This window comes from Dysidea avara, chromosome 3, assembly GCF_963678975.1.
Source record: "Dysidea avara chromosome 3, odDysAvar1.4, whole genome shotgun sequence".
In the NCBI taxonomy this organism is placed as follows: domain Eukaryota; kingdom Metazoa; phylum Porifera; class Demospongiae; order Dictyoceratida; family Dysideidae; genus Dysidea; species Dysidea avara.
Window position 1 is genome coordinate 35,629,055 of NC_089274.1, and position 26,455 is coordinate 35,655,509.

Sequence of the window (26,455 nt, forward strand, 5' to 3'; positions counted from 1 at the left end):
CACCATGCAGTGAACTGCATACCTTTATAGCCAGAGCATGAGTGTGGGGTAAAAGAGCAATGCAGAACAGTGGAGTCTTACAGTGCCTACAAAAATAATTATTCAACTGGTAACCAGAGTAACGGCTAGAACTACAGTAGATATGCCACTTAGTCTAAGAATTATTTGCAGAACACGGTGAAGAAGAGTATTACAGTATTATCAAGTACTGCATTGTGCCTTTCATGCTATAATTATTTATCATGTATAAAATTGCTTGAGGGTGGGCTACTAAGTGAACATGTATAGGTGACTAAATGAACATGTCAGGTGACTAAGTGATTTAGTAAATCTGTAAATGAGCCGTACCATAGTCTAAATATTGATACTGGATCGATCTCAGACATTTTTCACCTAATATCTATCATGATCCAACAAGTGAATGTGTTACAATATAATACTCTCAATAGCACCTTGATGTATTACTTTGAAGTACGTCAAGTGATTAGCCAATAGAATTAGTATTACATTTGTTCGTCAATATCCCTTGACAAAAACCTGTAATACTAATCTGATTGGCTAAAATAGTGTGGTGTGTTTCTATTATAAGTAAATGTCCAACTTGACAACTAGTGTTACCACAGTGATAGATGCCCAATGGCATAGCAACAGCATGGTTGCTTAGCAATGGTTGTTAAGGTAAACATAATTTTGAGACCATAGCAACAGTTGCTAAGTGTGATTGGTCTTTTACAGTGGTTATTTTTTGAATTTCTGTTGCCTAGTAACAATTGCTATGGTTGTCGGATTAATTTGTAATATGACGGATGGCCGTGGTATTCAGGATGAATAGTTCTTGCATTGTAAACAGGAAGGAAATAGTGTTTGGCTTTGCCTCGCCCTATTTTACTCCTTTCTGTTTATAATGCTTGCACTATTAATCCTGAATACTACTGCCATCCATCTTATTACATATACCAATACCATACCTGTTTCACTGCCCGTACAAAAGTCCCAATAGCAGCAGTGAAATATATCTCAAATTTCACTGGTAGCAGTGAAAAGTTGTAATTGCAATTTCATTGGCTAGAGTATGTAGTGCAGTTGTTAAGCAATGGTTGCTAAGGAATGGGTGCTATGGACCAAAATGCTTATTACCTTAGAAATTGTCTCCAAGGCAATGGTTGCAAAGGTTACCGTTGGTGGTTGTCTAGGCCTAACAATGGGATATTTTGATTTGATTCTCCATTTGAGCCCTAGCAACCAGACTCTAGCATGGGTAGCAGTGAAATTTGGGATAATACCATTCTGGTTGCATTGAAAATGGAAATTTCACTAGTACGTATTGAATTGTATGGTAGTGAAAGTGGTATTGGTGCATCATTAGTAGTTTCACAAGTGCTCACGTAGGGATGGTTGGGTGGGGACCCCATGTACTTCAAAAATGAAGAAAACAAAGTCCAGAGAAGCAGTTGCTTGGATGTGCTAATACCTTAGTAGCTGATATTCAGCACAATTAATAGAAACTTGTAGCATACATCCACCAGTGTAACACTAGGTGGAATCATTGCAGGATTGGATTAAATGTCATTTTAAAATTTCACACGATTTTAACATCAAGTGCAAAAGACTAAATGTGTTTTCACCGAAGAGCTAAATAAATTGAAGCTCACACCTTATCGTTACATCCTGAATTCAGATACTAGTGATGATAACCATGTCAACAAGGAAATTAACCAGTTGCTACCATTGCACGTGCCACGCATGGTGATGTACAAACCATTCTAAAAGGAAGCTTACTATCTAGGCCTCCATTTACAGTTTATTTGAAGTAGAAAACAGATGGGTACTAAACAAAATATCTCCATTCATCCTGACACACATAGTTACAATGTTAAACTGTACCTCCCATAACCAGAGGTATGCTTATAAAATGAATGGAGTTGTTAAACTCATATTGGTTTGGGTGACTTCACCCACTACACTGCAGGCTATTAGTAGGGCTGAGCAATTGTGCTACTTTCCTGATTGTAGTTATCACAATTATGATAGCTATCACAATGTTATAACTCATGATCACATGCATCAATATCATCGTATATGCACAGCTTTGTATAAATTATTTATTTTAACAAAACACAGTGAAATTGTGTACAACTGTTTAACACAATTAAGGCCATGGGAGTTACAGTATAATGCAAACAGCATAATAGAAATTCAAGAGTTTCTAACAGGTAAGATTTTAAACTACGTAGTAAGATTTATTCACACAATGAACTGTCTCAGAAGTGTAGGTTTGTTTTCTGCATTGGATTCTTCCACAACAGTGTGTGCCACCATTTTGAATTTACTAATACACATTTACATGTTATGTCACAACATTGCATTTATTTATAATACATATATCAAAATAATGATGTTAAGAGACAATCATTACCACAAACAATACAATCTCCCAGCCCTAGCTATTAGCCTGCAATATGCTTGGGAGAGTATAACAAACAAATGATCAAAAATGAGATTTGCCATGCCTGAGGTCTTTCTGTTAGTTTTTAAACCAGGTGCATCCACAGCTGGCCTAAAGGCTGGCTGTGGGCAGGCGCTCACCTGGTTTACTGAAATTGTTTTCCAAAAAGTGTGTGTGTGTTTGTATGTATCTACGTATGTTTGTATATCTGTTTGTCTTTCCGCACCCGCGGGAGCAAAACTTTGTTCGCTAAAAACAGCCTTTATGTGAGAAATAAAGGCCATATAGAGCCTGTATTAAACTTCCGAGAAGGTAAGCTTTGGTTTAAGGAAGTGAATCCATGCCAGTTTGAAATACGGGTGAAGCCAGTTCCCAATGGGCTCTACAGATGTCAAACAACTGAAAAAACAACACAGCCAGCCTCCTAGGTTACTGGGTATAACGAATTCCATCATGTTGAAAAATGGCTGTGCCTGTACATACACGAACGAAAATGAAGAGCAGCTTTGAAGCTTGCCGGGAGAATTTGCGTAAGAAAATGCTATAGACAAACTATAAAACAGTTAAGAGATACTTCTTTGCATTATTATAAAGTGGTTTGTTTGAGGTACCTTAACAGTGCTTATAGAACTTTGCGTGGGCGAGATCAAAGGAAAAAGCGTAATTTAAATTTCATAAAGTACACTCTCAGCCGGCCAACTGCTTCATCGACCGCAAAGCGTGCTTTATTGCACCGCAAAGAGTGCTTTATTCGTTCAATAAAGCACTCTTTGCGGTGCAATAAAGCACTCTTTGTGGGCAATAAGCACTCTTTGCGGGCAATAAAGCACAGTTGCCCACGTGCCTTAGTGTAGGCTAATAGCCTACGGGGCTCGCGCCAGTACAACTAATCACCCAAGCCAGTGAAGGCTGATAGCCTCACCGCGTTGAGTAATCAATCACCCCAGCCAATACGAGTTTCACCACTGGATTGCTTTTATAGACATACCTAAATGCTTCGATGATGGGTGGGAGAAGGTAACGTTGCTGTTACGTTTGTTAATGTAAACGGACAAGTCCTGGAGATATCACGGAAATACTTCACCATGTGACTCACAATAGAATCGATTGTGGGTTGCAAGCAAAACCTGCCAAAAGACGCAATGAACGTCTATTATGCCAAACTATGGTGAAATACGTGTGAGTTACTTTGTTAAACTAGTTTTTGTGCGTTCAGGCTGCTAATAGTTCGTGCAACACTTGTTAATTACGAGTCGTAGTGTATGGTGAAGCTACACGACTAGAAAGTTCCATAAATCATTTAAAGCATAGCCTTGCTCGTGCTATATGAAAAATAAAGTACTCAGCCGCGCGCCTCGTACTTTATTTTTCATATAGCACTCGCGGCTATGCTTTAACATATACTTAGCAACATAATTACAAAATATTTTATCAATTACAAAATACAAATTACTATGATTCAATTGTGTATATGTGTAGCAACAAAGCAAAACCCAAAATAAATATTGGTTTAGTAAACTGTTAATTGATTCCAGTTAGGTTTGTTTGCTGTATGGCACCTGGGTTTTGGAAGTAGCACAACATAAACTTGTTAACTATCTTAAGAATCTGCTGGCAGGTCTGTTGGTGGATTTATTATCTCCCAAAGATCAAAGCATTTTAGGTATACTATTATTTTTTTTCTAAAAATGTTTACTCCTTGTAAAGTGGTCTTTTATACAAAAATATTTACAATAAGTGCAAGGAGAATAAATACATGTGTGAATGTAACTACAACTATTACATTTCACCTCTTCTACACACATCATCACTACCACTCCAGCTCCTATCACCCTGACAGGTCCTAGTGTCACTACCAGTTAGCACATAACCAGTGTAACATGTGAAACTACAAGTGTCTCCCTCATAACCCACTCCAATACTACCAGAACTACATGATGTTATCTCTCCATTGGATGGTATTCGTAAGTCAATACAACGAATATCTATACAAATATAACAGAGGTGGTTGATAATTATTAACTAATTAAGGAACACAACACCTAGATGAATGTCTACACATCCTATTGAAGTATAACAGCAAATAAAATAACTGTCACCATACTCACCAAGTGTGAACTGAATTAATGGTTGTCGTCCCATGGGAGTGATTTTAGCATTATTAAGATCAAGTGATGTAGCAGTAGATCTCTCAAATACATAGAACAGATATCCAGGTGTTGTAATATCCCTAATTTCATAACGGGAATTAGATGGATTATAAAATCCTATAACATCTCCTGATTGAAATTGTATTCTGTTATTACCAGTGAGAGGAATGTTTGCTTCTAGGTAAGTTAACTGAGTATTGAGGTGACTTGATTGTATCTGAACTTCATCAGATAAATTATAGGGTTGTGAAGATGGTGATTGTCTCCATACTTGTATATAAGGAAAATTATCCCCAGTACCATCAGGTGATATCCTAACCCTGATGTTGGTTATCCTACCATTACAAGTAAAATTGAGACGTGGAACAATTGCTATTCTGTTGTTACTAATTTGATCACTACCAATTAGCTGAACATCATCAACATCATCTATACAAGTCTGTCCACCTGTTGGATGTAAATATATAACATGTGATTACACTATTATTAATAGTTCAAACTAGTTAGACCTCAGGATTTAACATTCATATTGCACATAGAAATATTACAAACTCACTTGACCATGTCACACTACACATCAATACTATCATAACACAGATTAGATCCATATCACAAACAGCTATAATGATAATACACATATTATAATTTTCTAATCAGACTTTAGGGATACAATAATTTGGTGATAACATAATGGTTTTTTCTGGCATGCTGAAGCAGTTAGATAACATATACTCTAATAGAGTAGTCACTCTAATTGATGGAATAGTTAATTTATTACACTAATCCATTGGTCACTATGGAATAGCTTTCCTGACAAATTGGTACAGCTACATGCAGTAATTTTTACCATTTCAAAGTCTTGCTTTGTATTTTGATTGCAAAAGTCGAAAAGTTGGAACAGACTTATTAGTATTAGTTCCTCATTTCCACCCACATCGTCAGAATAATGATGAAAATTTTGAGCATAATTACTACTCAGAAGCTTCATTTACATTTTTATAAACTGATGCAGTATAAGAAATATCAGACTTGTATTCATGTGCTATGAATACAGCCAATCTGCACATCAGGCACACATGCATGACCACATTAAATGCACTTGTCTTCTCTCCCAAAACAAAGGTGTAGATATAAACTAAATGTAATTTGGCATATGGAGCTACCTATTCATCTGGGGATATAGTACAATCTCAAACCCATTATTTTGTACTCCATATCAGTACCATCATACTTTTAAAGACATACAGGCATCTCAGTAGTGGAAAATCACTTACCAGAGACCATTACAACATTTTGTGGTGAATATTTTTGCCTTGCTTGTAACTGTTGTGCTTGTAACTAAAAACATTAATTTAAAAATGAAGTAGCCTAGGAATCCTGCAAGCGATAAAAAGTAGTGAAACAAGAGATGAATGATGATATTACAGCATACCTCAGTGGAAAAATCCCTACATTGGAATGTTATAACATGATTTTGTTCAATGCCAAAGTAGGGATTTTCTACCAAGCTATGCTGTAAATATCATCATTCATCTCTTGTTTCACTACCTTTTATCAATTGGATCCCTACTTTTTTTGTTATAGTATACAGCTATACACATGTGACTGTTCTATTAGGGTGACTGCTGTAGTAAAGCATCTCGAGTCAGCCTTTCACCTACCGGGGGATGTGTCACTATTTCACATTTTCATTGTGCCAGTGCTATGAGTACAACTAGACCAATAATAATGAGGGTTAGCATCGTGATCGAGTAAATATGATTGCTAAGAGGTGTGGTCTCGGTGTTCAATCATTATTAATCAACCAAACTTGCATTAATAGGTGTGGTATTAAACCTATCATGAAGTTACAGGTATCTACTGAGTGTAAGTACTTAAATAAGTTTGCGGCGTCTAGATATGCTGCTCAAGGAAAGCGTTGATACTCAATATGGTTTCATTGCACGAAGAAGGACAAAGACCAGAAGATAACAGAAAAGACAAGGCGCAGAAGGCACATACTCATTGGAACCCCAAAAGGTACATGCCACTGGTGAGTTTGTTACTGTGGTGTAAAATGGAGGCCATGCAATGTTTTGTTTGGTCTCCAGCTTTGTGACTGTGGTCAGGCAGGCAGGCAGGCGGGTAGGGAAGGCTAGCTGGCTGGCTGGCTGGCTATCAGGAAGGTACAGTGGAACCTCTCTTAACAGACTCCCCAAATTAAGGACACAATAGAAAACACCTCCATAATAAGGGCAAAACTTTTGGTCCCAACAGGTCTGGTTAGCACATCTTTTACCTGGAAGGGGAAAACTTCTATATTACAGCAAAAAGTGTCCAAAAATTCTGGGTCCCAAAATGTCAGTAATAGAGAGGTTCCACTGTAGATGAAGATTCGAATTTTGGTGATTTTTTTATAATCTATATCCAGCCGCCTGTAAGTATTTTCTTGTATTTAATGCTACATTTGATGTTAGATGCTGTAAAGGTGATTTTCATCGCATAAGATGTTCTAGGGTAAAAATTTTTAAGGGTGGCATTGTCAATGCGCATCATTTTTGGGGGGATCCCTAGTACTACTGTACTGTTTGATAAATGTGATCATGTAACATAATAGTACTAGTTTGTATATTTATGGATTGTAATGTTGTTCTCTTCTGAACATAAAGCTGATGGCATGGTAATTACAAAATAAATCAAAACTGGTTGTAAGATGTCACACACAGTTGAACCTCAGTTGACTGAGTGATTGTTCTATTAGAGTAGTGAGTGTTCTACAAAAAGTTCAAGGGTGTTAATACATTGTTGAAGTGTGATTTGCAGACTTTTCAGCAATCTAAACACTAGGCGGTCTCTGGATAACTGAGGTCTCACTGTACACTGTACCCTTGGTTATCCAAACCATATGTGTCTCAGGGCAATGGTAAAGGTGTGCAGATTAGTGCGTTGTTCGAATAATGAAGCCCTAGTTTATATATTTAAAAAGATTAATCTATTACCAATATACTCACCAGTTACACGATCACAATGATATTCTTGATGCAGTTATGTAATAGCTATACCACGGCTGCGAGGGGTTTCACTGATATATACACCTGAAGCATGAGTGCTGCAGGCCCGAGGGCTACAGGTGTATATATCAGCAAAACCGTGGTATAAGTGATATACATTGCTCTAGGTACGCTCACCTGATAGGTGAAAAACTTCAGAACACTTGCCCTGTTCCTTTTATACATCAGTATCTGATGATTAATAGTAGTTTTAATAGCATTAGCCTTCAGAATGCTATTCATACATCATTACACTTTACACACAGCACTAGAAAAATTGCATTTGTGGGATCCAGTTTTCTTAGTTTTAGCAATTTGTACTACATTAAGGTTACGGTATATTTAAAATGCGTGGGTGGAACAAATTACAGAACCTGCTCTAAACCAAGCAAGGGATAAATAATTTCACCAACTGTGTTGTGGAAGTAATACAACTATTTGTACTTGTTTGTTTTTACTGCTGAATAACAACTGTTCTTGGGTGTGTGGTCCAAGATAGAGCGATGTTTTTTCAAAAACGCGCCCGCCAAAAACCAGACTAACAGATTACTGAATCCCTATAATTTCGACACAAGTAACTACACAATTAAAATATCTAGATCCTGTGGAAACGATATTTTAAGTTACTGTCTGTGAAGACATTTTATTGAACTTTTAGTAGTTTTTTCAAGTGAAACAAGCTATTTGAAGGCTTGTATCTCTGTCACTGGGAAGAAATACGCCAAAAACGCTTCCACAGGACCTAATAAATTTAATGTACAGTATCACCATGCTCCAGAACTGCCCATAGAGCCTACATCTTTTGCTGCATTTGGCGGTGGAAAAACATGGTTGTGACAGCTGGAGCTGAGCGTTGTAGGGGCTGGCTTACCTGTCTTGCTACAACAACTTGTAGTGTTCCACCTGCCTCAAACTACATTAAATATGAAGGGCTTTGTGTTCACTTTAAACTTTTCACGCTGCAAGACTCAGTGTACTGGTTTTATGGCCTTCTCAAAAAGTATCGATAGGCATTCAAAATTTTGAATGATTGCCCGTGACTATACCGTAACCTTAAGCTCACTAACTTTTCTATTGTCACAGTAAGTAAGTTAATATATTAAGTAGTAAGTTAATATATTAAGCTAAGTAGTTAGGACTATAACTAATACTCGCCTATTTAAACCTGCTGTCCTCTTTGTGTTGTTCCATGGTCTGCTCAATGACTGGCACATGGTGGGTAGAAAGATGCATCTACGCATTGCCCAAACAATTATTTTACTGATCATTTGTTGTCTAGTAACTGTTAACTAGTTGAAACTTAGTAACTACACTGAGCCTAGCCTAACACGTAAACCAAAACCCACAATTAAATGCTTAGTGTAATGAGTCAAAGCGTATTGTATCTTTAAACTGGTTGGGCATCAAAGCAATGAGCAAGCCATGTTCCCATGATATTGCCAGAGCAATATGCAAGTTAAACCACAAGCAGCGCTTTGAACGCCCACGTTAAAGTGGTATATACCATAACATAAATCAAATAACCAGTAACAAAGCTTAATGTATAGCTATAAGTACAACTTTAAAACGAATGTAATAATTATACTGACCTTTACATGAAAATGCTTCCTGATTGCAATCAAGCTGGTTCTCCCACATGAGGCAATCAATAAAAATGTAAATCATGAACAAAACTATTGAGTATTGTACTAGTGCTCACATGCGAGTGTGATGTTGCAGTAAAATACCCTACTAGAATTTAGTTAGGATGAGTGCTGTTTTTAGCAGCATAGATAGGTTCTACGCCTCTTGTTGTCTGTGGCTGAGGTGAAAGCTATATTTTTCATTTTGACTACTGTAACGAGGACAAAATGTAGAGATATACTGTATCCCAATATTATCTTTAATGTACTTATTGTGTACGTATGTGATACACAGTTTATAACGTAATATTTTGGACAAGTTCTGCCTTATTTACAAGTTCACCTACATAAATGGTAAGTGAACTTCAGATTAGAGTAGCGGCACAGTGCAATAATCATGCACTCATACATAAGTAGTACTTCTCATAAAATGTATTTTTTGATACAGTGCCATCGCATTTGACCTTTGGTGACCTTTATGGCCATTTTTGCATAGAAATTTGATCCTTTATGTCTTTATCTCCCTGAGACACTAATTGACTAACTTGTTAAAACATGATACTAAAGTAAAGGTCTTGTTGAACAAAAATATGGTTTTTATTTGAAGTTATTAGGTGATTTCATTCCAAAGTTATGATCATTTGTGACCCAGTCTGAGAAAACCAGTTTTATCGTCCATGTCAGCAGATTCGATTTTTCACCCAGGACACAAAGCTACATGAATAAACTATCTAATTCCACAATCAAGACTTGAGTGGTCTGATTTTGCTGGCTGCTTTTCCCAAGCCCAGTGGCGATCCATACGTGCGGTGTGGGGTCTTAATGGAGCTCTGGTCAGCCTGGGGATGACTGTATGTGGCTGTACAGTTCTGTGGTGTTAAATAAGTACCTCTGCTGTGAATTTCCTTTCATTTTAGCTAATTTTGAGACCTCAATGGCCTAAAACTTGGCCTAACTCATCCCTTCACCTTCCTTTTCAATTTTTGCCCACCCATTTTGCAGCTCGCCTGATACAGTCAACCTCGGTTTAAAAACTATCTAAAATGGTGGGAAACGTAGTTGTTGGCTACTTGCACAGTGGATGCTGTGGAAGGTAAGGAATTGGTGTAAAATGTGTGAAAATTTGGTACACATAGCTTCAACCATTGGTGAGCTACAACACACTAAATACTTAAAACCGGCATTTCTCAATACTTTTAAGTAGGCGATGAGCCCGGTTTTCCCAGACTGGGTCACATTTATATTATCCATGAATTTTGAGGTAATTTACCTCCCCACAAGTAATTTATACCTAAAGATAAAAGATTTACAGTTAATAAAAGTGATCATAACTTCAGAATACAATTTCCTATTAACTTATAAAAACTAAGTTCTTCAGTATACCTGTATATCCCATTACTAATATTGCCCGTATTACCATTAGAATTCAAGATACTGAAATTTGATCGGCTAAAAACGTGGTCTCTAAATCCTAGTTCCATGTTCATGTCCTATAGAGACCACACTCTAAAGCGATATAAAATGTATATAGTTTGAACTTGTAACACTGGTAATGCGTCTTTTGAATCGTTCAAGGGAATGCATGATTAAAACCCACCCATGCCAATCGTAATCATCATAACATAATAAGTGCTATGCTAGCAAAACCGGTGATACAACAGGCTGGAAATCGTATTCTATCATAAAAAGTGGAGGATTTCCTTTGCTAAGAATTGAGTAAATGCAACTCATCACATTTGTATGATACTCTAATAGAACAGTCACAGCAAAATAAAAATTTTAATAAATAGCACAATCATGGATACCTAACTTGGAAGGCATTTACTTTGCCTAGTTTAAATAAATATAGGCACTATAATACACCTCATATGGGGGCCATGAAATGGCTGCAATGATGTTAATGATAATAAATTTTAATAATTTATCATTAACATCATTGCAGCCATTTCATGGCCACCACCTTTGATTTCACAACTTTTCTTCACCCCGGCTTTTGTAGGCCGCACCCTTTTTATATGCTTGGCTTTTATAGCATAGATATAATTTCTCCATGGAAACTCTAGAACATTCTATGTGCATTGTAATAGAAGTACTCAGAAAAAAATGTGCTATATCAAGACACACGGTAGTGTGTCGTGCGGCCCAAGTAGCCGGCGCGCCACACCGTGAGTATATTTACAGGAAGAAAGTAAACGCGATTTTCACACCTTCGTAGCTCTATGATTCCTTATCCGATTGAAACCAAAGTTGCTACAGAAGTGCCGGCTAGGTCGGGGAGTCCACATTCCAAATTTGAAGAAAATCGCTCCAGTCATTTCCAAGATACGAGCGGCCAAAGTTTGGGTTCTTTTTCTTCGTGTTTTTCTTCTTCTACTTCTTCTTTTCGCACACTTTGCAAAATCCGCCATAAAACGCGAATTTGTGCTCCAATCGGGCTGAAATTTGGTACACTTAAAGGGCTCATTAAAGCGAATCTCAGTACTAACTGATCTTTCTACAGGGCAATCTGTTTGTGGCTGAATTTTCTACAGGGTGATTTCTTTGCAGCTAAACTCTCTACATGGTGGTTTCTTTGTAGCTGAACTCTCTACAAGGTAATTTCCTCTAGCTCATCTCTCTACAGGGTGATTTGTTTGTAGCTGAATTCTCTACATGGTGTTTTCTTTGTAACTGAACTCTCTACAAGGTAACTCCTTCTAGCTACAGGGTAGTTTGATTGTAGCTGAATTCTGTACAGGTGATTTGTTTGCAGCTGAGCTCTTTACAGAATGGTTTCTTTGTAGCTGAACTCTCTACAAGGTAACTTCTTCTAGCTGAACTCTCTACGTGGTGGTTTAGGTTTATTTGTAACTTAACTCTCTACAAGGTGACTTCTTCTAGGTGATCTTTCTACAGGGTGGTTTGTTGTTTGTAGCTGAACTATCTACAAGGTAACATCTTCTAGGAGCTCTCTCTACAGGGTGAATTGTTTGTAGCTGAACTCTCTATAGGGTTATCTGTTTGTAATAGAACTCTCTACAGGATGGTGTCTTTGTAGCTGCTCTCTCTATGGGGTGACTTGTTTCTAGCTGATCTCTCTGCAGGGTGATCTGTTCGTAGCTGAACTTTCTACAGGATGATTTGTTTGCAGCTGAGCTCTTTATATGATGGTTTCTTTGTAGCTGAGCTCTGTACAAGGTAACTTCTTCTAGCTGATCTCTCTATATATAGGGTGATTTGTTTGTAGTTGAACTCTCTACAAGGTGATCCTTCTAGCTGATCTCTCTACAGGATGACTTTTCTAGCTGAACTCTCTACAGGGTGATCTGTTCATAGCTGCACTCTCTACAGGGTGATATGTTTGCAGCTGAACTCTCTACATGGTGGTTCCTTTGTAACTAAACTCTCTATAAGGTGATGACTTGTAGCTGATCTCTCTACTGGATGACTAATTGTTTCTAGCTGATCTCTCTATAGAGTTATAACTTTCTCTATAGAGTTATAACATGTTTGTATAGCTGAACTCTTTACAGAGTGGTTTTTTTGATTGGTTGCTGAACTCTCCAGCTACACGGTAACTTGTTTGTAGCTGATCTAGATGAACTCTCTGCTGGGTAGCTATTTTGTAGCTGAACCCTTTACGCAGTGACTTGCTTGTAGCTGAATTCTCTACAGAGTGACTTGTTGTCTCTACAAGGTGACTAGTTTATAGCTGAATTCTCTTCAGTGTGACTTATAATGTTCTGAATCTCTACAGCCACATATTTGTAGCTGAATTCTCTACAGGGTGACTTGCTTGTAGCTGAATTGTCTATAATATTAACTGTTTGTAGCTGAACTCCCTACAGAATAAGTTGCAATGTCATATAATTCTGTAATGGAGTAAATTATATACATAGCTGAATGCTCTATTAGAGTGACTGTTCTATTAGAGTATCTCGATCTCGCATATGCTACACGTAGTTGGCTTTGGAATCATAACTCAGTGGTTTATAATCCGATTCTTCTGTACTACTGCAAGGAATTTCTATGATAATTATTCCAGCTACACACCGATTTTCAGCTCACTGCTCTAAGCGGTTTGCCTGGTAGGCATGAAAACTAATAGTTTTTTTCTTCATAAAAATCGATCGCGTAATTGTGACACAGGTTGGGTTTTGTGTCATATCTCGATATTCCTTTCAAACCACAAAAAGGCACTCCTACGATAGTTACTCCATCTACATAGCAATTTTCAGCTCATTCCTTCAAGCGGTTTACCCTGTGGGCGTGACAGACCTTCGACCTTATTTTACGCAAATAATTGGTCATAACTCCGTGAATGTTCATTGGATTCCTACCAAACTTGGAAGAAGTTACCTTGTAGATAGTTCAGCTACAAAGTAACTATTCTGTAAAAAGTTCAGCTGCAAACAAATCACCTGTACAGAATTCAGCTACAAACAAATCTCCCTGTAGAGAGATCAGCTACCTTGTAGATAGTTCAGCTACAAACAAATCACCCTGTAGAAATTTCAGCTAGAAGAAGTCACCTTGTAGAGAGTTCAGCTACAAACAAACCACCATGTAGAGAGTTCAACTAGAAGAAGTTACCTTGTAGAGAGTTCAGCTACAAAGAAACCATTCTGTAAAGAGCTCAGCTGCAAACAAATCACTTGTACAGAACTTAGCTACAAACAAATCACCCTGTAGAAAGATCAGCTAGAAGAAATTACCTTGTAGAGAGTTCAGCTACAAAGAAACTATTCTGTAAGGAGTTCAGCTGCAAACAAATCACCTGTACAGAATTCAGCTGCAAACAAATCACCCTGTAGAGAGATCAGCTAGAAGATATTACCTTGTAGATAGTTCAGCTACAAGCAAATCACCCTGTAGAAAGATCAGCTAGAAGAAGTCACCTTGTAGAGTGTTCAGCTACAAACAAACCACCATGTAGAGAGTTCAGCTAGAAGAAGTTACCTTTTAGATAGTTCAGCTACAAAGAAACCATTCTGTAAAGAGCTCAGCTGCAAACAAATCACCTGTACAGAATTCAGCTACAAACAAATCACCCTGTAGAGAGATCAGCTAGAAGATATTACCTTGTAGAGAGTTCAGCTACAAATAAATCACCCTGTAGAGAGATCAGCTAGAAGATGTTACCTTGTAGATAGTTCAGCTACAAACAAATCATCCTGTACAAAGATCAACTAGAAGAAGTCACCTTGTAGAGAGTTCAGCTACAAACAAACCACCATGTAGAGAGTTCAGCTAGAAGAAGTTACCTTTTAGAGAGTTCAGCTACAAAGAAACCATTCTGTAAAGAGCTCAGCTGCAAACAAATCACCTGTACAGAATTCAGCTACAAACAAATCACTATGTAGAGAGGTCAGCTAGAAGAAATTACCTTGTAGATAGTTCAGCTACAAAGAAACAACCATGTAGAGAGTTCAGCTGCAAAGAAATCACCCTGTAGAAAATTCAGCCACAAACAAATTGCCCTGTAGAAAGATCAGTTAGAAGAAGTTACCTTGTAGAGAGTTCAGTTACAAAGAAACTACCATGTAGAGAGTTCAGCTAGAAGGAGTTACCTTGTAGATCGTTCAGCTACAAACAATTCACCCTATAGAGAGAGCAGCTAGAATATGTCACCTTGTAGAGTGTTCAGTTACAAAGAAACCACCATGGAGAGTTCTGTAATAAATATATGTATTATATACATAATTTGTACATTTACTGATAAAATCAGAAATATTTAAAGTACATCTGCTTCATCTTTTCTCTTCCTGTGGTAAAGAAAAAAAGATAGGTTAAAAAAGTCCCAAAGATACAAATACAAAAAGAAGTAAAATCTAATCCAAAACAGCCAAGCTGTAAAAAAAGAGTGCGGCCCTCAAAAAGGCTATGGTGAAAAAAGATGTGAAATCCAAGGTGGCGGCCAAGAAATGGCTGTGATGGTAGGTTAATGGTAAAAATTTTAATAACGACAATTCAGATGAATTTGGTGCCGCTTGGTCTTGGCACAAAATTCACCTGAATTGTTGTTATTAAAATTTTTACCATTAACCCCGCCATTTCTTGGCCGCCACCTTGGATTTCACATCTTTTTTCACCATAACCTTTTTGAGGGGCGCACTCTTTTTTTACAGCTTGGCTGTTTTGGATTAGATTAGAATATTACAAAAAGTAGTCAAATAAAGTAGGCTATAACCAATCATACACAAAAGTCACATGATCGAGATACTCTAATAGAGCAGTCAGCCTCACTACAATTTGTTGTCACATCTACTGCTTCTGTAAACCAGTTGCATGTTTTAGGTAACTATTAAGGTACAAACCTAATGGAAATCTATTTAAATATTAAAGAGCTATAACATAAAAACCAACCATACATGCATGTACCAAGCGCGTTTTAAGATCTCTTCATAGAGCAGTCATATAGAATATGATAGTACAAATGTCTCTTAAAATCTAGTTCATCTAGGAAAATAAAACAGATAGAGAAAAGCCAGCATATACAAATACAAAAAGAAATGATATCTAATCCAAAACAACCAAGCTGTGAAAAAGAGTGTGGCCTTCCAAAAATAGGCTAGTACGAAATTAATACTGTTGTGGTTATGGCCATCATAGAGAACATGTACTCATAGAGGAAAGGTTAATCATTAAACTCCAGCAGAAGTATTGTGGTTGGCAGACATTTTCAATCAAATTCTACCCAAAGAAGGCAATAGAGCGGATACACCTAATGTCACAGTGGTTGCATAATCACTTCTGCTGGGCAGAAATGTATGCATGCTATTAAAGCACTAGTAATAAGAATGTATACCTCATCTGATCAATATGTGATGCATTTAATCTGCATGCAATAGCCAAGCTGACTTATGCAGAAAGATAGCTACTTGTATGTACTAGCTACCAGTGCACATTGCCTCAGGTTTGTTGTAACCACCTCCTTTGTAAATGTGACCATATTGTCAAGACCATGCACTAGTATAAGACACAATGAAGTGGTGTGAGTTAATTTGTTCCGTGCTTGGCAAGTTATGATAGATATAATTAGCAGATTAGATTCTACATGAATACACTCTGTGATAGAAGACTCCCACAACATTTATAGCAATGTACAACAGTTCATTAGTGTTTGTTCTTCCTTTTTGTTTGCCAACATTCACTTCCTTGACTTGGACCAAATAGTAGGCATTTTACTTTTGTAGTCTGTCAACTTTATGCTCAAAAGAGCAATCATACTACTGTAGGGTTGGCAACCTACTTTAGTTTAACTTGTATCTCAGGGATAGAGCCTACCAATAGTCTGGGAGTCATAGAGCACAAGTGCCTCCCATTTGGAATTTCAATATTAATTTACTCATCCATTGCTTTTATAGATTAGTGAGAGGCACTTGACAAAATACACTTGGTTGAAAGGTAAATCACTTCTTCATGTTTCACTAAAATGAAGCTTGACAGGTCTGCACTAAAAACTCAGCTCTCATGCTCACTTAAAGACATGCAAGGATAGGTTAGTCACTCTCAAAGATAGTAAATACCTAGTTTAGTAAAGTGTATAATGGAATGGCTGACATCCACACCTACAAAATTTTTGTCACAAGTTAATTGCCTACCAATGATTGGCAATAACTGATTAATCGGTTGTGTGTAGCAAAGTGATATTGGCAGACATAATATGTACACAAGTGTAGTTGGAAAAGGCGGATACGGCCGGACACAGACACGGATATTTTTAAAATACACTTTTACATTTACAAAACAATTATTTTTCATACCTAACATTGATTTTACAGCAGCATTTGCTTCCAGACCCAGGCATTGATCTTGTCATAGCGCATATCCATTTATAAGTGCATGTGCGAAGGATAGACTAATTTAGCTCTCTAAAGACCATAATAGTGTTGTACACGTGCTCAAGAAATCTAATTCAGTGTCATAGAGATTAAGCTGGCATGTCCCAACCTAATCTTGTAGACCAGGTCCTTGAAACCCTCGACGATTGGTATAAGCGCCTGTGCCTTATACTAAAAGGCGTAAGGTTGTGGATTTGGCCTGCTAACTAAGTTGCATGGGGCATAAAAGCTAATCTCTACAATTATATAACTCTGTATTACACTTTAGAGCATGTGTACAACACTATATGGTCTTTGGCATTCTGTGGAGTGCTGCTCTAGTCCTTTGCACGTGCGATTATAAATGGATAAGTGCTATGACAAGATCGATGCCCGGGTCTGGAAACGAAGACTGCTGTAAAAACAACGTTAGGTATGAAAAATAACTGTTGCATAAATGTAAAAGTGTGTTTTGAAAATGTCCGTGTCCATGTCCGCGTCTGATTGTATCCGCCTTTTCCAACTACACACATAACAAGCCTGCTGGAAGGTTTAGGGTGGTACCAAAGTGACTATCACAGTTATTACAATCACATATTATTTACACATGCTTTGAGGTTATGTTATGATGTTAACACTTGCTAGCAGGGATAATTTATGGTTTACCAAGTGGGTGGGCAAAACCGGTTTAAAGGCTTCTTAACCAGTTATTGGCTGACTGCACAGCACTACTGTCCATTAACCCAAGACCATGAGGGATAATTTATGGTTTACCAAGTGGGTGGGCAAAACCGGTTTAAAGGCTTCTTAACCAGTTATTGGCTGACTGCACAGCACTACTGTCCATTAACCCAAGACCATGTATCAGTTTTCAGAGTACTTAACATTCACAGAAACAGTTAAGTGTGCTAGTGTACACGGTTTTAATATATATACGAGTAGAAGGAAAAATTAGGAATGTTAAGGATCAAAGAATAAAAAAGCAGGGAAACAAGGAAACAGATAAAAGGTAAGGAAGGTTGCCTATACCTGCAGATATACTAGTGGACATCTAATCCCTACTCTTCAGTCTATAACCATGACTGAATTAGGGATTACGTGTCCACTAGTATAACTGCAAGTATAGGCAATCTCTCTTGTTTCACAACTTTTTAGCTGTTCCCTTGTTTCCCTACTTTTTTGTTCTTTGATCCTTAATCCAGCTTAAAATTTCTAATTTTTCCTTCTACTTGTTGGTTTACTTTTTTAATAACACAATTATGACTACTTAATCCACCTGTACCACATTAAAAGAAAGAATGGCACCAAGCATTCCATAAAATAATTTTGCGCTGAACATGCGCCCCAATAATCAATTACACACTGAAAAGTGAGGTAGCCATCTTCGTTTGTAGCTATGTTCCACTCGTTACACAGCATTACAAACAAAGAACAGTACAAGAAACTTCTCTGCAATGAATCCAGTCGCTACGGAAAAAGCAATCGAAAAGCATGCCACAGGAAGCCATATCACGCTATCGCAAATCGACACCTTGCGTTGTCAGCGAAAAGAACTGGAACACAAAGGAGGACAAAGGTAAGTCCATGATATGTGCACTGTACGTACTGCAGTTGGCGAAAAAGCACGTCTCGGGACAAAGTGACGCCGAACAGTGAAAAATGAAGCCCGTAGCCTTATCCATTGTCGAGTTATGCTTGGCTGAAGGCATCAGTTAGTTAGTTACTTAGTTATAGTCAGAATATAAATAGAAAAGTTTTAAAATTCCGTAGAAACTTGTTGGAAGGGTTTGGGGTCACTCTGAAGGCATTTTTGGGCTTGGCTATGCCTAACCAATACTGCCAAGCTATTGTGAAGGAAATTTGAGGCTGGTTTTAGGGTGATATTTTTGGGCAAGTAAACCCAAAACTGCATGATCCCTAATACACAGTACTACTGTACTGTATGATATAGACTTTGATTTCCCAAGGAGAAACAGGTTCATTTTGCATGCCAATATACAGAACACATCACCAGCAGCTGAACTGTTGTCATTTTTAGGAGACACTCCATTAAATTTGGCACATTTTTTAACCTCTGTAAGTTGCGGTTACACATTTTTACATAATTTTGTGATGCAAATATTATTGCTCTATAAGTTACCACTATTGTAGCTGTATCCAGGTTAAGAGAGTTACCTCAACATGTAACAGCTGTTAGCATAAAAAAGGCATTGATACTAAGTATATCTTGTAGCTATATATGAAATTACCTAACACACATGCAACCTGATTTTTGAAAACCTTCTTTTGTACATTCGTAGATAGACAGTATAATTTAAGTAGTAGTTGTAACATGGGCACAAGTGAATTGCCTGAAATATACGCACAAGCACGAGGGTACAGCCCAAGTGCGAGTGTATATATTTCAGGCAAATCACAAGTACCCATGTTTCAACTAATACACTTGGGTGTCTCACCTGCAAGTGTGCATGGAAACTGCAGGAATGTTTTGCGAGTGTATTTACATGGGACAATGTGATCAAAACAGCAATATAAATTAACCTGTGACCTTCTTCATTCAGTAAAACAACGAACTATCTTCTTCCCCAAGTCCATGATCTATGTTTTGGCTCACTTTACAAAACTAAAACCCACCATCGATACTGTGAAGTGTCACTATATTAAAGCAGAGGAGATCACACAGTTTCATCAAAGAAATCAGATAATTTCTGAGAATGCTTGGAATGCATTAATGAGAATAGGAGGCAGTATATAGGAGGGATATAGCTTATATAATGCAGGTGCATCTTCCACCCCCCTTTGTTGACGAACTACAATCTGTCGCACCTGATGTCTGTCGCACCTGGTGCCTGTCTCCCGTCTCCTTGATTCTTTAGAGGTGACTTTGTTGGGTTCCCCTATTACCTTCAAGTTTCGAATCCAAACTTGGATGTATTCAAACTCATATTTCACGTCTGGATACTTTATTTGCTCATGATGTCTTTTATCGGCTGCGTCATTGTTTTTCCATCCCCAAACTCCTTTATCTTCTGCGCACTTCTCCATCCTGGAGGGTTTCTGGACTTTTAGAGAAGATTGATGAGTTAATCTGCACTTCCCTCCAGACTGTTACCAACATAAACATCAGTTCTTCTGCGTGGGCTCAGTCTATTCTCCCTGCTGCTAAAGGAGGTTTGGGAATCCGTAGTGCTATTGATTTAAGTCTGCTCAGTTATCTTTCTTCCCTTCATAGTACCTTCGAACTAGTTTCTTCCATCTTGACTCCTTCCGGCTTAACTTTTGAATCTTCTCCCCTCCACGAGGCTCTTGACCAATCATCTGCTGAGTATCCTATGCCTCCTGAAGACCGCAGACATCTTCAACATGGTTGGGACGAACTGCTTTACGAACACCATTTTTCATCTCTTTTGGACTCTGCCTCTGATGCTAGAACAAAGGCTCGTCTAGTTTCCTCCTCAGAGTCTGGTGCGTGGCTTGGTGCTCTTCCTGTACCTTCCTTGGGCACTAAGCTGGATAATGAGTCTTTGAGGATTGCTCTTGGTCTACGTCTTGGTGTTCCCATCATTGTCGAGCATACGTGTGCTTGTGGCAGTAAAGTTGATGTTTTTGGAACTCATTGTTTGTCTTGCAGGCGTAGTGGAGGCCGTATTCCTCGGCATGCTGCAGTGAATGAAACTATTTGTCGTGCTCTGGTGTCTGGAGGTGTACCTGCAGTTTTGGAGCCAGTCGGTGTGTGTCGTGATGATGATAAGAGGCCAGATGGCATGTCATTGATTCCTTGGTCATGGGACATACTCTTGCTCTGGGACTTTACCTGTTCAGACACCCTGGCCCATCTAATTTATCTACTTCTGCTAGTGGTGCCAGCCGGCTGGCAAACTCTACAGAGTCAGCTAAGTTTAGAAAGTATTCTTCTCTGACACCATCATTTCAGTTCTCCCCTCTATGTGTTGAGACCCTGGGTGCTTGGGGATCATGTGCATGCTCATTAGTGAGACGGATAGGTTCCCGGGTAATGGGTAATGGAACAGTCTGGTGATAATAGGGCCACCAAATTTTTGATTCAGAAGGTTGCTATAGATGTTCAACGTGGCAAAGTTGCTTCTGTAATGGCAACAATTCCTTCATCACAGGATTGGACAGAGTTTGCCTCTCTGCCCACTGTTTGAGTGTTTATTATTGATGTATCATGAACCATGATAGTGGGTTCATAATACGGATCGCCCATGTTTTTTGCAAAATCTCTAATAGAACACATGCCTAAAAACCACAAATCCCTATTTTGACTCATTTTAAAATGACTCAGGGGAGGATGTAACAAAATATTTATGACAGAGTCAAAATAGGTATTTGTGGTTTACATTACCACTCCAGCGAACCCTTCTTGTTTGGTGGCTTTTTAGCGATCCCTATTCCCATTTTAAAATTTCCAATTTTTATTCATCTAGTTCATATTATTATTATTCTTCTTCTTTTGTTTCACTCATGTACAGCAAAAATTATCAACATTTTCATGCTAAAAACTATCTAATCCAAAACAGCCAAGCTGTAAAAAAAGTGTGCGGACCTCAGAAAGGCTATGGTGAAAAAAGATGTGAAATCCAAGGTGGCGGCCAAGAAATGGCTGTGATGGTAGGTTAATGGTAAAAATTTTAATAACGACAATTCAGGTGAATTTTTGTGCCGCTTCACAAAATTTACCTAAGTTGTCATTATTAAAATTTTTACCATTAACCTACCATCACAGCCATTTCTTGGCTGCCACCTTGGATTTCACATCTTTTTTCACCATAGCCTTTCTGAGGGCCGCACACTTTTTTTTACAGCTTGGCTGTTTTGGATTAGATTTGTATACTCCAAAGCCAGCCTATGGCCAGCTTTGGTACTTTTTTAACCTATGTTTTTTTCTTTACTACAGGAAGAAGAAAAGATGAAGTAGATGTACTTTAAATATTTTATCAGTAAATGTACAAATTATATATATAATACATATGTGACCGGATTTGCGAAAAGGGGTCTTCCACACACATCCAATTTGCCAACTTTGACGATTGATAACTTCAGATTGGAAAGAGCTATTGCCTTGAAATTTGGGCAGTGGTGAGCACCACTATAGCTGAATAGATGGTGAAATGTTCAGGTTAATATGTTACTTGAACACTGAGTTATGGTCTCCAACGTTTACGGAATTGGATGCGTGTGGAAGACCCCTTTTCGCAAATCCGGTCACATATATTGATTACAGAAATCTCCATGGTGGTTTCTTTGTAACTGAACACTCTACAAGGTGACTTCTTCTAATTGCTCTCTCTACAGGGTGAATTGTTTGTAGCTGAACGATCTACAAGGTAACTTCTTCTAGCTGATCTCTCTTAGACTACAGGGTGATGTGTTTGTAGCTGAATTCTGTATAGGTGATTTGTTTGCAGCTGAGCTCTTTACAGAATGGTTTCTTTGTAGCTGAACTCTCTACAAGGTAACTTCTTCTAGCTGATCTTTCTACAGAGTGATTGATTTTTTTGCAGCTGAACTCTTTACATGGTGGTTGCTTTGTAGCTGAACTCTCTAAAAGGTGACTTCTTCTAGCTGAACTCTCTACAGGATGATTTGTTTGCAGCTGAACTCTCTACATGATGATTTCTTTGTAGCTGAACTCTCTACAGCGTGATTTGTTTGCAGCTGAAATCTCTACAAGGTAACTTCTTCTAGCTGATCTTTCTACAGGGCGATTTGTTTGTAGCTGAGTTCTCTACAGGGTGATTTGTTTGCAGCTGAACTCTCTACGTGGTAGTTTCTTTGTAGCTGAACTCTCTACAATGTGACTTCTTCTAGCTGAACTCTCTACAGGGTGAGACACTGACTTGTTTTTAGCTGATCTCTCTACAGGGTGACTTGTTTCTAGCTGAACTCTCTACAGGTGATTTGTTTGCAGCTGAACTCTCTACATGGTGGTTTCTTTGTAGCTGAACTCTCTACAAGGTAACTTCTTCTAGCTGATCTCTTTACAGGGTGAATTGTTTGTAGCTGAACGATCTACAAGGTAACTTCTTCTAACTGATCTCTCTACAGGGTGATTTGTTTGTAGCTGAACTCTCTACAAGGAAACCTCTTTTAACTGAGCTCTGTACAGGGTGAATTGTTTGTAGCTGAACGATCTACAAGGTAACTTCTTCTAACTGATCTCTCTACAGGGTGATTTGTTTGTAGCTGAACTCTCTACAAGGAAACCTCTTTTAACTGAGCTCTGTACAGGGTGAATTGTTTGTAGCTGAACTATCTACAAGGTAACTTCTTCTAGTTGATCTCTATACAGGATGATTTGTTTGTAGCTGAACTATCTACAAGGTAACTTCTTCTAGCTGATCTCTCTACAGGGTGATTTGTTTGTAGCTGAATTCTGTATAGGTGATTTGTTTGCAGCTGAGCTCTTTACAGAATGGTTTCTTTGTAGCTGAACTCTCTACAAGGTAGCTGATGTATCTACAGGGTCACTAGTTTGTAGCTGAATTCTCTACTTGGTGGTTTCTTTGTAACTGAACTATCTACAAGGTGACATCTTCTAGCTGATCTTTCAACAGGGTGATTTGTTTGTAACTGAACTCTCTACAAGAAAACTTCTTCTAACTGATGTCTGAACAGGGTGAATTGTTTGTAGCTGAACTCTCTACAGGGTGATTTGTTTGTAACTGATCTCTATACAGGTTACTTATTTCTAACTGATCTCTTGAATTCTGTTCAGGGTGACTGCTCTATTAGGATGACTGCTCTATTAGAGTATCTCGATCTCGCACTTGCTACACCAAGTTGGATTTCGTGTTACAACTCCGTGGCTTTAAGTCTGATTCTTCTACACCATTGAAGAGCCTTTCTAAGATGATAACTCCACCTGTACAGCGATTTTCAAAGCATTACCCCAAGCGGTTTATCTGGTAGGCGTGGCAAGCAGTCGTTTTTTATTAGCTAATCTCGATTGCATAATTGTTACACACTGTTGATTTTTTCGCTGTATCTTCCTGGTTTTTAGCTCGATTTCTTTCAAACCACAAAAGGTTTGAGGTTCAATAGTTAACCTATTCACCCACCGATTTTCAGTTTTTTTCCCATACGCGGTTTACCCTGTAGGCGTGACAACAAATTGGTGTTATTTTTCGTGCATAATCGCTCATAACTCTTTGCCTGCTTATGGTATTCCAGCCAAAGTTGGTACCGAGATGCGCCTTTATACCCCCCTTCTGTGTGCCAAATTTCAAGGCAATCGGATAACGTGTTCGCGTTTTATAGCAGTTTTTGTAAGTGTGCGAAAACAGGAAGAAAAATAAGAAGAAAAAAAAAACGAAGAAACTAAGCCAATTTTTGAAGTCGCATATCTCAGGAATGCCTGAAGCGATTTCGCTCAAATTTGGAATGTGGAGCACTGAAGTTGGAGGGAATGTACACAGCAAAATTCGTCTTGTTTCATCAAGGCAGCACAGAGCTACAGAGGTGCAAAAATTGTGTTTTCTTTCTTCCTGTCAATATACTCACGGGGTTGCGCGCCGGCTTCTTGGGCCGCACGACACGTCTTGATATAGCCATGCTTACTGAGTCCTTCCACGTTTCCATGACCTATTAATAAGCCCGTATTCCACAGATCGCGAACCACCCTACACCTCGAAATTTTTCTAAGTTCTCTTCGTCATTGCACTATTGGCACAGTTCCGTATATTAAAGAAGCCATATAACAATAAAATTACAGGATTCCATTTTGTGACTGAGCTTTGTTCAGTTGTAGTGTTTAATGTAGGCAGAAGCAGTACTCAAGGATGTAACAGCGCTTCATACACTTAGAAAATCACGCACATGGCGAGTATACCTCTTCCTGTAAGGACATGATCATGATTTGCTATACAAGCGACCATACAAGCGGTCTTTCACAGAGACATAACGAAGTAATAGCACTGATACCAGAGATTATTCATTGTTATGAATATAGTTTCTATAAACCATTTCCTTTCCATGCAAAGCCTCAATTTGGATGGAGTCAGTTAGTCTTGGTAATTAAAACTATTTTGTGAGTGCCTTAATTGGTCTGTCCACATTGTGTAAGCAACATGGCTTCATGCTGCTGAATACCCATGGTGTACAATAAACATTACAGCCACACAGTATCTGACTATATGTGTGTGCATGCAGATTAGCTACTCTGCAGGCTAACTCTATTATGCATAATGATGTGGTGTGCGAAACAATTTATTTGTGGATGCCACATATTGTTTGTGGGAAGCCATATGCATTAACACATGTCAACTTAGATTTCTTCACTGTGGTATATATACCAAATGGATACAGTACTCACATGAATGACAAACTCGAGCTGCACAAACTATATTACGTAGCATTATCATTTATACTACTGTGCACCAGTGAGCCAATGTCAAGTCCATGCACCCATGGAAAATCTGCATGTGATTCTTATTGTGTACGGTCTTGGCTGAAATGCACAACTGTGACCACTGACTATTTTAACTTATAATTATATGTTTGTCAGAGTTCCATGTCTTGTGACAGGTAGCTAGCTCAGTATCATATCATCTGGTGCGTATTCATGAACTCTGCATTAGGATGCTAATGTGACAACATGACTATAAGAGACTTCTATCTACAATTATGAATAAAACAAATCCATTACTGGATTAAGTAAAAAGTACACAAACTAGATGAATAAAAAATTGGAAATTTTAAAATGGGAATAGGGATTGCTGAAAAAAGCCACCAAACAAGAGGGGATCGCTGGGGTGGTAATGTAAACCACAAATCCCTATTTTGACTCATTTCAAAATGACTGGATCATGTAACTAAATATTTATGACAGACAGAGAGTCAAAATAGGGATTTGTGGTTTACATTACCACCCCAGCGATCCCTTCTAGTTTGGTGGCTTTTTCAGTGATTCCCTATTCCCATTTTTAATTTTATTCATCTAGTATTATTATCTTTTCCTGTGTTTGCAAAAAAAAACAAAAAAAAACTTGTATAATACAACCTCCATTTCTCGTTAATGCATTCCTGAGCACTGATAGCAGTGCTATTATACCACTTATACACCTTCTCTTCCCTTTGAATTGAGGTGTGAAAGTGGTATATATTGTAATAACTCACCAGCCTTGGCAATACATGGGTGAAATTTTCAGTCACTGGACTGGAATACTGGAATGGAATACTGGAATGGACTACTGGACTGACATTTTTTTGGTTTTACATATTTTTAAGGGTGCGGTTACTGTACATTTGGGTGATTTGTGACAACATTTCAGCAATGAGTAGTAAATATGATACTTTAATTAAAATTCACTGCTTGACAGTATCTAATCTACTGTATAGCAGATATACTGACAAGTAGGTATGCCCAAAAAATGTTTCTCTCACT

At 38.1% G+C, this 26,455-nt stretch overlaps 1 protein-coding gene across 1 annotated transcript in view; it reads right to left on the reverse strand.

Moving 5' to 3' along the window:
* Positions 1–26,455, reverse strand: part of LOC136250836 (uncharacterized) — a 118,318-nt gene that overhangs the window by 73,915 nt on the left and 17,948 nt on the right. The window contains exons 2-4 of the mRNA XM_066043161.1: positions 5,153–5,215; positions 4,555–5,043; positions 4,237–4,431 (exon numbers count right to left, since the gene is read on the reverse strand). Coding sequence (XP_065899233.1) covers positions 4,237–4,431; positions 4,555–5,043; positions 5,153–5,204 — 736 coding nt within the window. The 5' untranslated portion in view covers positions 5,205–5,215. The remainder of the gene's footprint in view (positions 1–4,236; positions 4,432–4,554; positions 5,044–5,152; positions 5,216–26,455) is intronic.